Source organism: Ovis aries, chromosome 1 (genome assembly GCF_016772045.2).
Source record: "Ovis aries strain OAR_USU_Benz2616 breed Rambouillet chromosome 1, ARS-UI_Ramb_v3.0, whole genome shotgun sequence".
Lineage (NCBI taxonomy): Eukaryota > Metazoa > Chordata > Mammalia > Artiodactyla > Bovidae > Ovis > Ovis aries.
The window spans coordinates 9,794,785-9,811,490 of NC_056054.1; the positions used below are offsets into that span (position 1 = coordinate 9,794,785).

The 16,706-nt window shown below is 54.0% G+C and overlaps 2 protein-coding genes and 1 long non-coding RNA gene across 4 annotated transcripts; 2 read left to right on the plus strand and 1 right to left on the minus strand.

The window, feature by feature from the left end:
- Nucleotides 1-1,505: 1,505 nt before the first annotated feature.
- On the plus strand, nucleotides 1,506-4,772 carry GJB5 (gap junction protein beta 5). 2 transcript variants are annotated; one of them, XM_042245134.2, is made up of 3 exons: nucleotides 1,506-1,608; nucleotides 2,900-3,036; nucleotides 3,581-4,772. In XM_042245134.2, exon 3 carries the CDS (start codon nucleotides 3,605-3,607, stop codon nucleotides 4,424-4,426), a length of 822 nt encoding a protein of 273 aa, XP_042101068.1. In that variant the 5' UTR covers nucleotides 1,506-1,608; nucleotides 2,900-3,036; nucleotides 3,581-3,604; the 3' UTR covers nucleotides 4,427-4,772. The 2 variants fall into 2 exon arrangements, with proteins under 2 accessions (XP_042101068.1, XP_004001833.2); XM_004001784.6 differs by lacking the exon at nucleotides 2,900-3,036.
- On the minus strand, nucleotides 4,765-7,617 carry LOC121818941 (uncharacterized). Its single transcript, XR_006059008.2, has 2 exons — nucleotides 5,535-7,617; nucleotides 4,765-4,993 (listed from the first exon to the last, which is right to left on the minus strand). It is a non-coding gene; the product is annotated as an uncharacterized LOC121818941 (long non-coding RNA).
- Nucleotides 5,982-8,724, plus strand: GJB4 (gap junction protein beta 4). The gene is made up of 2 exons (XM_027964300.3): nucleotides 5,982-6,102; nucleotides 7,613-8,724. The coding sequence occupies exon 2, from the start codon at nucleotides 7,679-7,681 to the stop codon at nucleotides 8,477-8,479; it is 801 nt and encodes a 266-aa protein (XP_027820101.1). The 5' UTR covers nucleotides 5,982-6,102; nucleotides 7,613-7,678; the 3' UTR covers nucleotides 8,480-8,724.
- Nucleotides 8,725-16,706: the final 7,982 nt, after the last annotated feature.

Sequence of the window (16,706 nt, forward strand, 5' to 3'; positions counted from 1 at the left end):
AGGCCCAGAGGCAGACGTCCCTGCAGTCAGGCACTTCCCTCGTCTGCCTGCCCCATTAGACAGGGAGGCACCTGCTCTGGACAGGACTTGCCCACCCCGAGTCCCTTCTACTGGAGCTCGCCCTCAAGGACATCCTTATACCTGTGTGTCTCTGGGCCCATCTGTGTGCCAGGGGGTGCTAGTGGTAAAGAACCCGCCTGCCAACGCAGGATACACAAGAGATGTTAGTTCAGTTCCTGGGTCAGGAAGATCCCCTGGGGGAGGAGGGCGTGGCAACCCACTCCAGTGTTCTTGCCTGGAGAGTCCCATGGACAGAAGAGCCTGGCAGGCTGCAGTCCATGGGGTCACAAAGAGTCAGACACGACTGAAGAGACTTAGCCCACACCCAAGAAGGGAGACCCTGCCAACCACTCCTGATCCTCTCTTTATCCGTGTAACCTAGCGCCAAACACAGCACCTGGCTCAGAGCCAAATCTCAGGAATGATTCTTGAATTTAAAGAAAGAGGTAGAGAGTAGCTCTTCCGGGCCAGGGGTGGAGGGTGAAGGACAGGCAGCTGTGCAGGTGTTGGGGAGGGGCTCGGTGTACATATTTTGGGGAGAGATGGGGCTGTGTATATAGGGGAGAGGTTGACTTTCTGTGTAAGCCCTTATGTGCTCAGTGTCAGGGTGCAAAGACTGAAGTAGATTCCAGCAGCAACGGGAGCCTGGGCCTAGTGACTGTTCCCTGACATCGGTGCAGTCGTAAGAGGCTGTGCAGCTGGTGTTAGACTTATCAGCTGGTAATTAAGGCCAAGTGGGTGAGTTCCTGAGGGTCTGGGGCTGATTTGTGTTGCATCTTGCTGACAACAAGCCCCTAAAAAATGTCCATTGGTGGGGACTGATTTGCTCATTCAACAGGTGAGTCCCACCTGGAGCAAGTTCAACTATTTCAATGCCATCCTATGATAACGTGAAAGCTCAGGGCCGTGGAAGCCCCAAGATGAGGCCCTAAGCCTGCACAATCAGGGAAAGCTTCTGGGAAGAAGGCCAGGCAAGGAGAAATGTGACGGAAAGGCATCCAGGTTGGGGCTATTGATAGGCAAAAGCATGTGGGCTGGAGACAGAATTTGGGACTCAGTTCCACAGGTCACTGAAGCCGTAAGAACGAAAGGCCCTGAGGAGTAACTGGAGAGGGAGGAGAGTCCGGAGCAGCCCATAGAGTCCCAGGAAGAATCAGAAGAAATTTCTGGAGAGGACAGGCCTTGGCTCCTCCCACACAAGGCCAGGGATGGGAAGACAAGCCAAGGGTCAGAGTGAACCTGTGGTTGTCCCCAAGAGGATACCAGGATTTTTAGGCTCAGCGCCCTGAAAAGAGGGCAACCATAAGTCTCCTGGGCCTCATGAGAGGCAGTCCTAGGAGGCTGGGGCCCAGCCAATGGCAGTTCCCGGCACAGCTGCTCCTCCCCCTGGCCCGCGGCACACCCAGGCTGCCTGCCGAAATCTGCAGGCTGTCCTAGGTTTTCCCAAACACCCTCCCTGGTTCTGACATGAGTGCCGGCTGCCCACCAAGTTGGAGTGCTGGCAGCCAGGACCCGGTGCCCAGAGAGCCCTGAGAAGTAGCCGCTCAGGTAAGGCCAAAGGCCATCTGTGTCCAGAGGCGCCCTCGGCACACCTGGCACACCCAGCTGCGGGAAGACTTCGTTGACTGCGAGTCAGGGCAGTGGCCGGGGCGCATGGCCATCCTGATGGTGGAGAAGGGAAGGGCCCCACCCGCCCCTGCTCTGGGTGCTCCCCCTTTCTCCTCAGCTGTGAGCAGAGGTAGGAGCCGAGGACTGAGTGGGAGAGGGGCTCACAGAGGGGCCAGGAGCTGAGCAGGTGGGGCATCCCTGCCTGGGCCTGTGAAACCCCGCCCCCGCTCTGGGTTGGGCTGGGCAGGGAGCCCTGGGCTGGAGCCTCCTCAGATGCTCCCTGAGAAGCTGCCAGGGGTTCCGCCCACTTCAGGCAGGACTGAGCAGAGACCAGCGGGAGATTCAGAGCAGGGGCCCCACATTCAAGTTGTAGGTGGTATAGACAGGACAGCAGAGAGACAGGGTAGGGGGCAGAGTCACTCCAGCCTCCCTCCCTGGGGATCTGTGGGGCTGGGGCAGGGAGTGCGCATATCAGGCAGCTTCCCAAAACCTGAGGAAAGCAGCCCAGACCCAGAGTGTGGGCCATGAAGCTAGCCTGCCTGGGTTCAAATCCCAGCTCTGCTGCTTACCATCTGTGTCACTGTGGGCAAATGAGCTAACCTCTTTGTGCTAACCACCTTCCACATCTGTAAACAGGGAATAAAACCTGTACCCTTTTGTACAGTTGCTGTATTGATTCATGCCAACTGCTCGGATAATATGGGGTGGGGGGGGGCGGCGCATGGAGGGGAAAACAGCATGGTGACCTCCGATCTGGAGCAGACTTGGAAATGGCAGCAGGAACCCCTTAAAGCAGGAGGCTGTGCAGACAGGCTCCCTGAGGTTCTGGGGAGCCCAGGGTGGTGAGACCATGCTGCATGCATCAGTGGACCCCCCAGGAACCAGACAGAGAGTTTCCAAGAGCACACACAGGCACTCCTCACTCTGAACCATAGTCACGTTGCCTAACTGGAGGTAAATCGGATTCCTGTGTGCTCACAAACTCACCAGTAGAACTGCCCAGAGTGGCATTTCTCATTTTGGTGTCTTAACAAGGCTGTCCCACAAGACGACAAAAAGAAAAGGTTCTGTGATCAGAAGAGTTGGTGCAGTGCTACCTATTCTGACCCCTTACTCATAATGTGAATGTAATCACAGGGTCAAGCAAAGGGACCTGTTTAACTTTGCGCTGAACACAGTGCTTGCCTACCTTTCTTAAACATGGAATCCTTCTCTTTGCTTCTGTTGCCAGGCCATTGAGCAGGGTTCCATGGAATGCCAGTTTGGGAAGCACAAGAACACGAGGCTCCTCTTTGAAGCCTAACATACAAAGAGAATCAATGTTCCCTTCTTCTAGTTCCAGCTGGTTTGCCATTGGCCTTGCTTCAAGTGAGTCACACATGAGCAGGACAACTGTCTGCATATTTCTAACATTAGACCAGATGGGAGTCTGGGGACAAGGTTCCAACCTTCTCTTTAGCCCCATCTCCCAAGCTGAGTAAAAGGCACAGAACAGGTTCCCCTTGGGAAGAGGCTGCCTAAGTGGGGAGAGAGCCATGCTCAAAAAGGGAAAAAAAAGGCATTCCAAAATCTGGACCACTGAGGAGGGGGAAGGGCCAGGGTTAGGACAGACAGGGAAGGTGGCATTAGCCACCTCCTTAAGCCCTGGGAGGAGCAGGTGGCTTCGCTCACTTTTATGGGGGACAGTTGGTTCTGGGCTGAAGTACCTGTGCTCCAGGCCCACCTCTGCAACTGATCAGGTGTGACCCTGCATAACCCCTCTGAACCTTAGTACCCCTGTCTGTAAAGGGGACCAGGATAGAGCCCAGCTCTGCCATGGCCATGAGGATCAAAGCTGATGACCCGGTTCTATAAAGCAGGGAGAGGGAGTGCTCTCTAAACGTGGGAAATGACCATCATCCTCTCTCCACAGTAACTGCCGACGCCGGGGGCCACCATGAACTGGGGGATCTTCGAGGGGCTCCTGAGCGGGGCCAATAAGTACTCCACAGCCTTTGGGCGCATCTGGCTGTCCCTGGTCTTCATCTTCCGCGTGCTGGTGTACCTGGTGACGGCCGAGCGAGTGTGGAGCAGCGACCACAGTGACTTCGACTGTGACACTCGCCAGCCGGGCTGCTCCAACGTGTGCTTCGACGAGTTCTTCCCCGTGTCCCACGTGCGCCTCTGGGCCCTGCAGCTCATCCTGGTCACGTGCCCCTCGCTGCTCGTGGTCATGCACGTGGCCTACCGCCAGGCCCGGGAGAAGAAGCACCAAGAGGCCGTCGGGAAGGACGGCGGGCGCCTCTACCTGGACCCCGGCAAGAAGCGGGGAGGGCTCTGGTGGACATACGTCTGCAGCCTGGTGTTCAAGGCCGGCGTGGATGCCACATTCCTCTACGTGTTCCACTCCATCTACCCCAGATACACCCTCCCCCGCGTGGTCAAGTGCCACGCGGCCCCGTGTCCCAACGTGGTGGAGTGCTTCATCTCCAAGCCCGAGGAAAAGAACATCTTCACTCTGTTCATGGTGATCACAGCCCTCATCTGCATCGTCCTCAACCTGGTGGAGCTGGCCTACCTGGTAAGCAAGAGATGCCGGGAGTGCCTGGAGGCCAGGAAAGCCTGGTCTGAGAGCCTGGACCACCGCCTGGACTGGGTCACCTCTTCTTCCAAACGAGGTGATCTCCTCTCAGGCGACCTCATCTTTCTGGGCTCAGATGTTCCCCCTCCACTCTTACCAGACCACCCTCAAGACCATGTGAAGAAAACCATGCTGTGAGGGGCTGCCTGATCAGGCCTGGGTTGGAAGGACCTGGGAGCCAGGGTGCAGCCTTGGGGGCGGGAGTGCTGAGCTGAGAGTGGGGGCAGCCAAGAGGGAGAGTCAGGTGGCCTGGGTTCAAATCCTTTCTCCCCAAGTTCCTGCCACCTGCACCAGCTGTGTGACCTTGCGCAAGTTCCCACCCGGAGCTGAACCTCGGTTTCCTTTTGTATACAATGGAGATGATAAGCCCTGCTGAACAAGGCTGGCGCTGTGAGGAGGGGTTTAATAAGAGAATATTCGTGCACATGCCTCCAAAGTGTGGGGTCCATGGTCAGGGCTTAATAAAATTCAATTCATTCACTGATTCAAGGTGACCTTTGCTCCTTCAACCTTGGCGAGCTTTATTGACTCCTTTCATCGACTTTTCGCCCCTGCACAGGGCTGCACTTGATCTAGCCAGGTAAGGACTGACATGACTTAGCAGCAGCAGCAAGAGGACCCCCAGGACTCCTGGGGGGTCATGCTCTTTGCTCTGGGTCAAGTCTAGCCTTTATCCCCAGTTGCAGTTTTAGGCCCATGGGTTGTCTGCAAAGAGAATGAAGCTTTAGTGAATAAGCAGTTGTGTGTCTCAGGGGAAAGTTCATGGACTTCTAGTCATAACATTTGACTTTGAACCCAAGTTCCACTGGGACTCTGGGAGAGCAACTGCAGCTCCTCTCCAAAGTGGGTTAATAATATCGAGCTGGTGGGATGGCTGCGAGGGGGGATGAGCTCACGGCTTCAGACGAGGTTAGCTGGCTGTAAAAGGCCACATAAATGTTAATCACTGGTATTAGGAACTGCTCTATAAATGCTTGTGGGAAATGAGACAGAGGAGCCCCTCCCTGGCTGCACATTAACCTTCCCTATCCCAGGCCCAGGGCCCCTCTGCAGCCCCCACCGGGTCAGGCTCTTACTTCCCCAGAAGCCCAGGCCCATGGAGACTGGGAGGCCATGCCTGGCCCCATGCCAGCTGGAGAATTTCATGCTGCAATCTGCATTCCTTGTCTCCACCTGGACAGCGGTGCCTCATCAAGAGGAACAGAGGGTGGATGGATGGGTAGGCCCTCCCACCCCTACATCTCACCACCACTCAGATACGTCCTGCCAGAAGCAGGGAGCAGGAGGAGGGCCAGTGCAATCCTGGGCTGAATCAAGGTTGCCCCTTTCCATAGATGTGAGCTGCTGAGGGTCTCACCACCAGGCTTCCAGAGAAATGGGTAGGAGAGAGGCCTAGGGACAAGAGGACAGTGACATTTAGGCAACGGCGTGGGAGGCAGGGGCAGGAAAAATGCCATTTGGTGCTAACCTGGGCCCGACCATGAACACACCAGGCTCCAGCGTCTGCTCAGGCAGTTTCACCCATATACCTGTCAGCATGGCGAGCCAGACCCAGCCATGCCCACTGAGCTACAGAGAAGGCGTGGGCCAGCGGAAAAGAGCCACAGGTGTTTGCCCTGAACATGTGCCCGGGAAGTCCACCCACCTGCCTGCCTGCCTGCCTGCCCACCCGGTCACTCCCGTTTGGCTCACTAGTTCAGAAAGCCCCACCCAGCAAGGGAGTGAGGAACAAAAGCTACCTCCAGGAGGTCCCCAAGCAGACGGGCAGACACGCCAGCCCAGGGACAGGAGAGTGGCTGCTAGAACCAAGCAAGGTGAGGACCAAATCGGGCAGGAGACTGAGCTGGGAGGCAGAGACCAGGTGGGCTGAGGATCCCAGGGGACCGAGGGCTGTGGGCTGGGCTTTGGGAGATGTAGGGGCAGACAGGATCTCTGGAGAAACTCCAGGGAAGCCCGAAGGAAGGGGAAGGACTGTCCTGCCAGGCCAGAGGGAAGACAGGAGACTAGGGATGAGATAAAGAAAAAGGCGGGATGAGGAAGTAGTGGGGTTTCAGTTGGGTTGAGCACACATAGGACGCACAAATGCCTACTGTGTGCTCACTGGTCCAGGCTCGGTCCTGAGTCCTAGAGAATCAGAGATGAATGAGATATAGAGGCTGCCCTCCAGAAGCTGGCATGGAAAACAGGTAAATAGACCATTTAGGTACCCATGAGGCACTCTGCCAGGACAGATAGAGGAGGGTGCTCAGAAAATGTCCCAAAGGCACCAGGTCTGAAGATGGTTGATTCCTGAGTCAGGGCAGGGGAGGAGCCAGAGGCAGAGTAGGACAAGATGGCACTCCAGCTAAGGGGTGTGGAGGATGGAGCACGCAGGACATGGCTGAATGACACAATGGCCCACATGGGCAGCAAACAGCCAGCAAGCCGACGGAGAAGGAAGATGTCTCTGAAAGCAAAGGTAGACGGTGGGGGGAGGACCATGCCAGAATCTTGCCCCTGTCACTTCCCCAGTCCCTCCCAAAGGCTGGAATGGTTAGAATTCCAGAGAACCCAGTGGGGTGAGGACAGTCAGCCCTCAGGGCCAGCACCGAAACAGGAGTTGGCAGGATGATACCAAGCCACCATGATTCCAAAGAGCCTGTTTGCTTTGGAAGGGAATGTCAGGTGGGGGAATGTCCTGGAGCCAGAAAGATGAGGGTAGATATTATCTGAGGTCTGCACAGGGCCTGGCTCAAGCCGGTGCTCAGTTGGAGAAAGTTGAAGAATAAAGATACATGTCCCTCAGACTTCCCTGGTGGTCCAGAGGTTAAGATTCCAGGCTTCCACTGCAGGGGGCGTGGGCTCAATCCCTGACTAGAGAAGTTCTTCATGCTATATGGTGTGGCAAAAAAAAAAAAAAAAATACAGATACACATCCCTCCCCTCCTGCCCGGTCCAGCCTGGCAGCTGACCAAACAGTGGGTCATCCAGTCCACATTTTTTAGTGTTTCTTTAGAAGCTGTGTGACACGTAGAGCCGAAGGTTGGAGTCAGCAAGCTTGGTAGGCACATCATTACAGGATAATTACCCTTCACTTGTACCTATTACTTTATAGAATAAAATATGTCCTGATTTTGGAACTGGAAGATGGGAGCTCAAGACCAGCTCTGCCACTTCCAGCCACGCGCCTTGGGCGGGTGCCTCTCTGGGCTTCCGCTCCCTCCCTCTGAATCTAGGACGATGGCAATCCCTACCCCACCAAGTCATGGCCAGTGTGGACATGATAACAGGATGGTTGTGAAATCATGTGCCCATCACACCCTTAATGAAGGTACCCATTTCCAGGTTCTTCCAGCCCTGTGAAGCCAGGGGCCAAGATCGTCCACTCAGGGAAGCGAGGCCAGGGTCAGCATGAATTGGGCGTTCCTGCGGGATGTGCTGAGCGGGGTCAACAAGTACTCCACGGCGCTGGGCCGCATCTGGCTGTCCGTGGTCTTCATCTTCCGCGTGCTGGTCTACGTGGTGGCGGCCGAGGAGGTGTGGGACGATGAGCAGAAGGACTTCGTCTGCAACACCAAGCAGCCGGGCTGCCCCAATGTCTGCTATGACCAGTTCTTCCCCGTGTCCCACGTGCGCCTCTGGGCCCTGCAGCTCATCCTGGTCACGTGCCCCTCGCTCTTCGTGGTCATGCACGTGGCCTACCGCCGGGAGCGGGAGCGGAAGCACCGCCGGAAGCACGGGCCCCACGCCCCGTCCCTGTACGACAACCCGGACAAGAAGCGGGGCGGGCTCTGGTGGACCTACCTGCTGAGCCTCCTCTTCAAGGCGGCCGTCGACGTGGGCTTCCTCTACGTCTTCCATCGCCTCTACAAGGACTACAACATGCCCCGGGTGGTGGCCTGCTCCGAGTCGCCCTGCCCCAACACCGTGGATTGCTACATCTCCCGGCCCACTGAGAAGAAGATCTTCACCTACTTCATGGTGGCCACGGCCGTCCTCTGCATCCTCCTCAACCTCAGTGAGGTCTCCTACCTGGTGGGCAAGAGGTGCCTGAAGGTCCTTGGCCCCAGGCCCCGGAGGTCTCGGCGCCGGGCTCACCTGCCGGAGGCATGTCCACCATATGCCCTCTCCCCGGGGGAGCACCCCCAAGGTGGGAACTCTGTCCTAATGAAGGCTGAAATGACCACGATTGATGCAGGTGGGTTTCCATAACTGGTAAGGTCGGCAGCTGAGACCACCAGACTCTCTGCCTGCTCCAGAAAGCCTGTTCCAGAAAGCCACCACAGGGCAAGTGGGGAAGGCAGGTGTGGAGCTCCAGATGCCCACCCAGGGACCAATGCTAGGAAGCAGTTTGGTTTCTGGGTCCTGAGCCCCGGGGGAGGCAGGCTGATAGCTGATGGGGACTTTTGTATATGGCGATAGGGTATGTCAAGTCCTTAATAAATATGATTTTCTCAGTACTTTGCAGATCGGGGACAGAGAGGGATGGGAAGGAAAGTGGGGGAGGGGGGGTCACAATGGACCTTGGAGAGGCGGCCAAGACCACTCAGTGGGCATCTGAGTCCTCGAACCTCAGATCCAGGTTTACCCATCACACACACACACACTCCCAACACACACCCCACAGAGCCTGCCCCCACAAGGTGGTGGGAAGCCCAGAGGTTGATCCAGTGGTCTCTGGACTCTGCAACCAGCTGGTCAAAGCAGGAAGAGAGATCCTAGGAGACCCTGTGCCAGTATGAGTTGGTGCCCCTCAGCCAAGTGCCCATGGCTCCCCTAACCAGGCCTCCCTAACCCTGCCCAGCACAGGTACCCAGGGGTGAGTCCTTCGAAGGATGAGGGGGAAGGCCTGGTGTGGGTGGGACAGCGCTGAGAGGGAGTCCGGGATGGGGCGTCTGCCTGCGTGGTTAAGAGGCCTATCCCCATGGGCCAGGACCCATGGAGTGCCTCCAAGCTGACAGGTTCTTCATGGATCCTTAAGGCTGAGGGATTTCTCTTTACTGAATACACAATCATTCCACCCTACACACACCACTCAGACCTCAACAGCTCCTGAAACGAGCTGGACTAGCTTGAGTCCCAGCACCCACACCAGTCTAACTCATGGGACAACCCTCTGGGAGACGCCCAGGCGCCTCCCATTCAGCAACCCCTAAGCTGACCATGTCATCTTTCCCCAAAAAAGATGCTCTCCTCAAGCATCACCGCCCACCCACCCCCAGCACCCCACCATGAACAACACTGCCACCCACCCAGCTGTCCAAGCCAGGAATGGGTCTTGCATCCTCTGCCTCTCCCCACCTCCCAGCCCCTCATGGCCCACATCTCAGTGTGGCACCAAATCCCACTGATTTCAGCCCCTGAAAGTTTCCCGAGTCTGCCTCTCCTCTCCCACTCCATAGCCTACCCCTCCCACTGGGCCTCTCCCCCTGCCCTCCTCTACAAGGACAGAGTGGTTGTGTACGAATCTAACAACATCACTCCTCTGGCTTTGAAAGTCCCTCCACTACGACCACCATCCCCATTGCCCTCCACCAGGCCCTGTGGACCTCCCCAGCTTCACAACACCCCCTCCTCTCTCCTGAAAAGTGAAAGTGGTAGTCACTCAGTTGTGTCCAACTCTTTGTGATCCCATGAACTGTAGCCTGCCAGGCTCCTCTGTCCATGGAATTCTCCAGGCAAGAATACTGGAGTGAGTAGCGATTCCCTTCTCCAGCAGCTCTTCCTGACACAGGGATCAAACCCGGGTCTCCAGCATAGCAGGCAGATTCTTCACCGTCTGAACCACCAGGGAAGCCCCCTTTCTCCTGGTACCACCAATAACACACCAAAGGGCTTGAGGATCCTTAACCAGACACATCATGCTGGGTCGTGCCTCCAGCCTACAGACATGCTGTTCCCTCTGCCTGGAATGCCCTTCCTCCCTCCTCTGGGATGCTTCCTCAAACCCCAGAGACAGCCTTAACCTCCTCCATGTGCCAGCCTCACCTGCACCTCAGCCACTCTCCCCAAATTGGAGGGGTCTGTTCTCCCCATCAGTCTGTGAGCCCTTTACACATAGGATGCTGAGTCGTCCAGCTCCCCAGCTGCCTTCAATAAATGTTTGTTAAATGAGTAAATATGGTCTATGAGCTGCTTGACAAAAGGGACCATGTCTCATTTGTCTGAATCTGAACCCTCCACCACACCTAGCCCAGGGAGTTCAGCAAAGCGTTTCCTTGTTTGTGTGTGTTGTTGTTGTTGCTTTAATTAATCCAGCCTACAATATATATTTTGGCCACCTGATGTGAAGAACTGACTCATTGGAAAAGACCCTGATGCTGGGAAAGATTGAAGGCAGGAGAAGGGGATGACAGAGGATGAGATTGTTGGATGGCATCACCGACTCCATGGACATGAGTGTGAGCAAGCTTCGGGAGTTGGTGATGGACAGGGAAGCCTGGCGTGCTGCAGTCCATGGGGTCGCAAAAAGTCAAAAACAGTTGAGCGACTGGACTGAACTGAAAGTTTTTGTTGTTGGTTTTAAGCGTAACTCTTTTTGAGAACATATTTTAAAAGCAGTCTAGGAACATTTAGGACAAAGAAATAATAAGGATACCATAATTAAATGAATTCAAGACATCCTTAGGGGTGCAGTTTATACAGCCATCCCTTGACATCCATGGAAGACTGGTTCCATATTCTTTTTCTTTAATTAATTTTTACTGGAGTATAGTTGCTTTACAATGCTGTGTTAGTTTCTGCTGTAGAGCAAAGTAAATCAGTTATATGTATACATATTAATACATCCCCTCTTTTTGGATTTCCTTCCCATTTAGGTCACCACAGCAGTGAGTAGAGTTTCCTGTGATATATAGTAGATTCTCATTAGATAGTAGTGTATATTTTGGAGACGGCAATGGCACCCCACTCCAGTACTCTTGCCTGGAAAATCCCATGGATGGAGGAGCCTGGTGGGCTGCAGTCCATGGGGTCGCTAAGAGTCGGACACGACTGAGTGACTTCCCTTTCAGTTTTCACTTTCAAGCACTGGAGAAGGAAATGGCAACCCATTCCAGTGTTCTTGCCTAGAGAATCCCAGGGGTGGGGGAGCCTGGTGGGCTGCCGTCTATGGGGTCGCACAGAGTCAGACACGACTGAAGTGACTTAGTAGCAGCAGCAGCAGCAGCAGCAGTGTATACTTGCCAACTCCCAGTTCAGCCCACCTCTATCCCTTCCCCCAGCCTAAAGGTTTTTATAGGTGAGGAAACTTTGGCCTGAAGAGGAGAGGGGAACTTCCAAGTCCAAAGGGATGAGCTGAATCTGTGGGGGGCTAGGTCCCCCATGACCCTTGGAGAGCCTCCACACCCAACCCCTGATTATGGGACAAGGTCAGAGAGTTAGCCCTGTCTTAGGTCAAGGTCCCTGGAAGCAGGGCCAGTGGCAGGAGTCTGTGTGCGGGTAAGAAGAACAAAGGAAGCAGGATAGGGAGAGGGCGGAGCTGCGCAGGGCTCGTGTTCTGGGAAACTCAGCCTTGGCCTGAGCCCCATGGCATGAGCGGGCCTTTGGATCATAAACCCCATCACAGAATTGTCCCCCCAGAGTAAAGAGCAGCAGATTTTGGAACTCCCATAGCTGTCAGTCATTGGTTTCAGGCTTCCCCAAGCAGGAGGGCTGGTGGGAAGGGTTGATGGGTCCCACTCAGTCAAGGTCAGTTCTCTGGGAGCAGCTATAAGCCACGAGTGGACGTCCCCCAGGAATGAGAGTGTGGGCGGGCCACCCGACCCCAGGAAACAAGATGGCCCCCACCACCAAGCCAGACCACAGCCGTGACCACCCAACCCCAGAGAACAGGGCGGCCGTCTCAACCAGTTCAGAACCAGACGGCCCCACGCTGCTCAGCCCAAGGCAGCTCCCGCATGTTGACCTGCAGACCCACCATGGACAACTCCCTCCGAGACTCCAGGCTCCTCACTCGGGGGGCTTCCAGGTCCAACATTGGGCAAGAGCATCGTAGAACCTTGACTAACCCCACACCAGGCCTTCTCATGGGCACTCTTCCCAGAGGTCTTTAAGTCCCAAGCCACTGAGCCCAGTGGAGACGAAACACCACCTGACCAGCCAGAAGCCATCATTCTCTGTCCTTCCAGTGCCATCTTCCTGAAAACTCTTCCCTCGCTTTGGTCCTGCCATCTTTCTCCTCCACCCTCCGCCTACCCCCACAGCTGCACCTACTGCTCATTCACTAAAGACTGGAGCGCGTGACTGTGGCCTTCTGGTATTCTCTCACGGCCCACGGCCGCAGGGACCACTCATGTGTCACTCTGCCCTCTTCATTCCATGCCAGCCTCGTGGCCCGGGACCTCCTCCTCCACTGCATTTAGCCAGCCGCTCGCAGGACCGCAACCCGGACCTGTCTTCCCCCAGAACTGCTCCACCTCTAGAATCTTCCATTCAGTTCAGGTTGGTAACTATTTACTGTTCACTTCAGTCAGGTGCACAGGATTTGTCTGGGAAGAATCAAGCAACAGTCCCTGACCTCATGGAGCTTACATGCTGTGAAGAGGATGGCTAATGAACTCGTGACTTGCTGGGGAAGCTGGGGGTATGGGGCGGGGCCAGCGGTGGCTGGGGAAGAGGGAGGGGAATCAACATTCAGGCACCCAGGAAAAGCTTCCCTGGGACCTCTTAAACTGACACCTAGAGAAAGAGGAAGATTTTGCCCAACAGAGAGGAAGGGATTCCAGGCAGAGGGGAGAGTATATGAAAAGCCTAGCACAGAGATCAAACCTGATGCCAAGGATTGGAAGGAACCCAGGTGGGCTGGAGGCAGGCGAGCGGGCTCATAGTAGGTGTCAGGCTGAAGTAGACAGAAGCTGGATGTGCAGCGCTTTCTCTAGCAGTCTTTGTTAATGATTTCAGACTTTATCCTAAAAACAGTGAAAAGTTACCAGGGAGACTTTGCACAGAAGCCATGTGATCTAATTTACAGAGTCTGGTCACAGTGTGGAGGGGCCAGGGCAGGGCTCTCCGTTTGAAGCCTGATACAATAGTCCAAGTGAGAGAGAGCAATGGCCTCAACCAGGGTGTGCACAGGGGTGATGGAAAGAAACAGCTGGATCAAAGAAATGCTTACGAGACAGAATCGAAACGATGTGGTGACTTGGTTGGGTGTGGGGATCAGAAGAGAGCAGAATCAAAGTGACACCCAAGTTTCTGGTTCTGGGTGGCGGTGCCACTTGCCGTGCGGAGGAGTAGTTGTGCAGGGGATGCTGATAACTTCTGCTTCAGATGTGTCGAGTTTGAAATGCAAATAAGATGCCTGGACACCCCCTCTCATTCATCGACCATATTACACCCTGGCTCGCTGCTAAGACACTTATTATTGTTCACACCCAAAACCTTGACCTCTCACTTTCTGGACTTCCTCATTTCCAACAATCTTTTTTTCTCCACCTGTCCAACCTCACCACATGTGTGCTCATAGCCTAGACCCCATTTGTAATGAGAACTGCACTATCTCCTCTCTCGTCCCCCTTTAGCAATCTTTCTGCCCCAACTACTGGTCAATAACCCCGCTATCTCGATGTCCATCACCCCCTTCACATCCCCACCTTCCCTCCTAACTCCAATTAAATTCTCCAGGTGGCCCCTGTTCCAGAATATCTGGAGAATAATATCACTGGACTGGCTGGTTTCAGGTGTACCTTCTGGCCACAAAGTTCAAGTGGGCACTCCACATGTCTAAGAAATTCTACATTTTCCTAAAACTTTAACCCTATTCTCCAAGATGACCTTATCATACCTCTCTTTCCCCAAACCTCAAGCCCCCATTCTCTTAATCCCCCATTTCAGCAGAGAGCCAGGCATCCTATGCCAATGGGCAATAGAAGCAGTAGGCAAGCACTGGCTTATCCCCGTCTACCAAGTCCGCCTTCTCCCCTTAACATGGATGAAGCATCGTGCTCCTGGTAGCCCCTGCTGCACATGGGCACTGTCCCCCATCACCTATCACCCACCCCTACCCCCAGCTGTGTTCCGCAGCTATTGCCTCACTAGTCCTTCTCTGTAAATATACCTTATAACATTTCCCTCTCTCTTTTTTTTTAATATCCTTCTCCAGCTACTACCCCACTTACAAAAAAACAAAATCCTCTAAAAGTTGTCTACACTTGACATCTCCACTTCCTCATCACTTTAGCTACTGCTATCAGGACTGCTCTTATCAGGATCCCAAGTGGCCAACACTGTTGTCAAATCCATTGGTCATCCTCATCTTACTCCCTCAGCAACACTTGGCCATTGAGAGCTTCCTCCTTAAACACCATCTCCCCTTGACTCCCAGGCAGCACCCTCTCCTGACTTCTTCCCAGCTCACTGATGGGTCTTTCTTGATTTCACTAATTGTTCTCGCTGATCTCTAAACGCAAAATGCCCCAGGGCCCAGTTCTCCACCCTCTTTTCTCCTCTATCTACTCTGTGATCTTGTCCAGAAACATCCATAAAATCATCTCTAAACTGATGACTCTCACATTTACAAGTTCACACCTAACCACTCCCCTGAGCGCTGGACTCACGTTTCCAACTTCCTGTTGATCATCCAAAACAGAACTCCTAACCCCCGAAAAGAGGATAGATTTATGTTCTGTCCTGGTCTTCCCCGTCTTGGAAGATGACATTCCCGTCCACCCAGCTGCTCAATTCAAAGACCTAGATGTCTCTTTCCTGAGAATCACGTCCCCACTATTAGCGAGTCAAGCTGGATATAATCCAAAATGTGTTCAAAGTCCATTCCCTTCCTACCACCTCTGAGAGCCACCTCATTGAACACTGGATACCTGAAGTGGCTCCCTGCCCCAACCCTTGCTCCTCCGCGCTTTCTCCTCCACATGGCAGCCTGAGAGATCTTTCTATCATGTAAATCAAACCAAGTCACTCCCTTCCTTGAAACCCTCCCAGTGACTTCCCATCATGGTTGTAAAAATGATGATAAAATCTTTGCTATGGCCTGAAAGGCCCTACCTGGTTAGGCGCTGGCTTCCTCTCCAAACTCATCTCCCTAAGCCCTTCCCTTCTCGAATGCCACCCCTCCCCCACACCCCAGCTCCCTCCCCCCAACCCTAACCCCCCACCCCCACATACACCAGCCTTCTGACCACAGTGGGGTCTTTTTGCACCAACTTCTGCCAACCCTCTTCCCCAGAGCATCACCGACTGTCTCCTTGGCATTCTCGTCTCAGATCAAACACTCCCTCCTCCAGGAGGCCCTTTCTGACCCATACCTCCCCCCATGAAACACACAGGCCACACAGTCACCCTCTACCACACAACCGCACGTCACATCTTCGTGGTGGCTGCTAGTACAGGACGTTTTCCTATTTGCCCACAAGTTTATTCTGTGTCAGCCCACTAGGATGGACTCCTTGAGAACACGGACTCTGGCATGTTCACCCCTTTATCCACCCGCACCCAGGATGGTGCTTAACACACAAAAACACTTCAACCCACTGAGTGCGTGGTACCCAGGTGAAGACGTCTAGTAGGCTGTTGGGTATAAGGGGGAAAATCCCTGGCCAGGAGATACCAATTTGGGAGTTGTGAGCAAAACATCTGAATGCTCTTAGATGCTCAGTCATGTCCGACTCTTTGCAGCCCCATGGACTGTAGCCCGCCAGGCTCCTCTGTCCACGGGGATTCTCCAGGGAAGCATACTAGAGTGGGTAGCCTATCTCTTCTCCAGGGGATCTTCCTGACCCAGGAATCGAACCGGGGTCTCCTGCATTACAGGCAGATTTTTTACCAGCTGAGCTACCAGAGAATATATGAGATAAGATTTTGTTCCAAAATTATCTCTGAGGTAGCAAAGATCGGTCTCATATTCCAGTCCTTACAAAGCCTCCCGCATTACAGGGCACGCTCTCAGCACATTTAGAACAAAATGCTCTTTGGGGAAAACTTGTTAGCCTGAAACAACCTCAATCAATGAAGTTTTGGATTTGTATGGGGGTCACTTGGTAGAATCAGAAAATAATGGAGGCAAAGACATTTCAATTAGATTCAAATATTATTTCTGGAGGTATGACCTTATAATTGCAAGTATTCGTCTTTTTAAGCAAGCCATTCTTATAAAAAAGTCACTTCAAGAACAATAAGGAAAGTGGCTATGTTGTGGAGACAACAAATACACACCTACCAGATGTTTAGTTTATTTATGCAGCCCGCTGCTGCTGCTAAGTCGCTTCAGTCGTGTCCAACTCTGTGCGACCCCATAGATGGCGGCCCACCAGGCTCCCCCGCCCCTGGGATTCTCCAGGCAAGAACACTGGAGTGGGTTGCCATTTCCTTCTCCAATGCATGAAAGTGAAAAGTGAAAGTGAAGTCATTCAGTCATGTCCAGCTCTTAGCAACCCCATGGACTGCAGCCCACCAGGCTCCATCCATGGGATTTTCCAGGCAAGAG

Bases quoted from the DNA above. Each gene is read 5' to 3' on its own strand.
- GJB4 (XM_027964300.3), top strand. From the start codon at position 7,679: ATGAATTGGGCGTTCCTGCGGGATGTGCTGAGCGGGGTCAACAAGTAC.
- GJB5 (XM_042245134.2), top strand. From the start codon at position 3,605: ATGAACTGGGGGATCTTCGAGGGGCTCCTGAGCGGGGCCAATAAGTAC.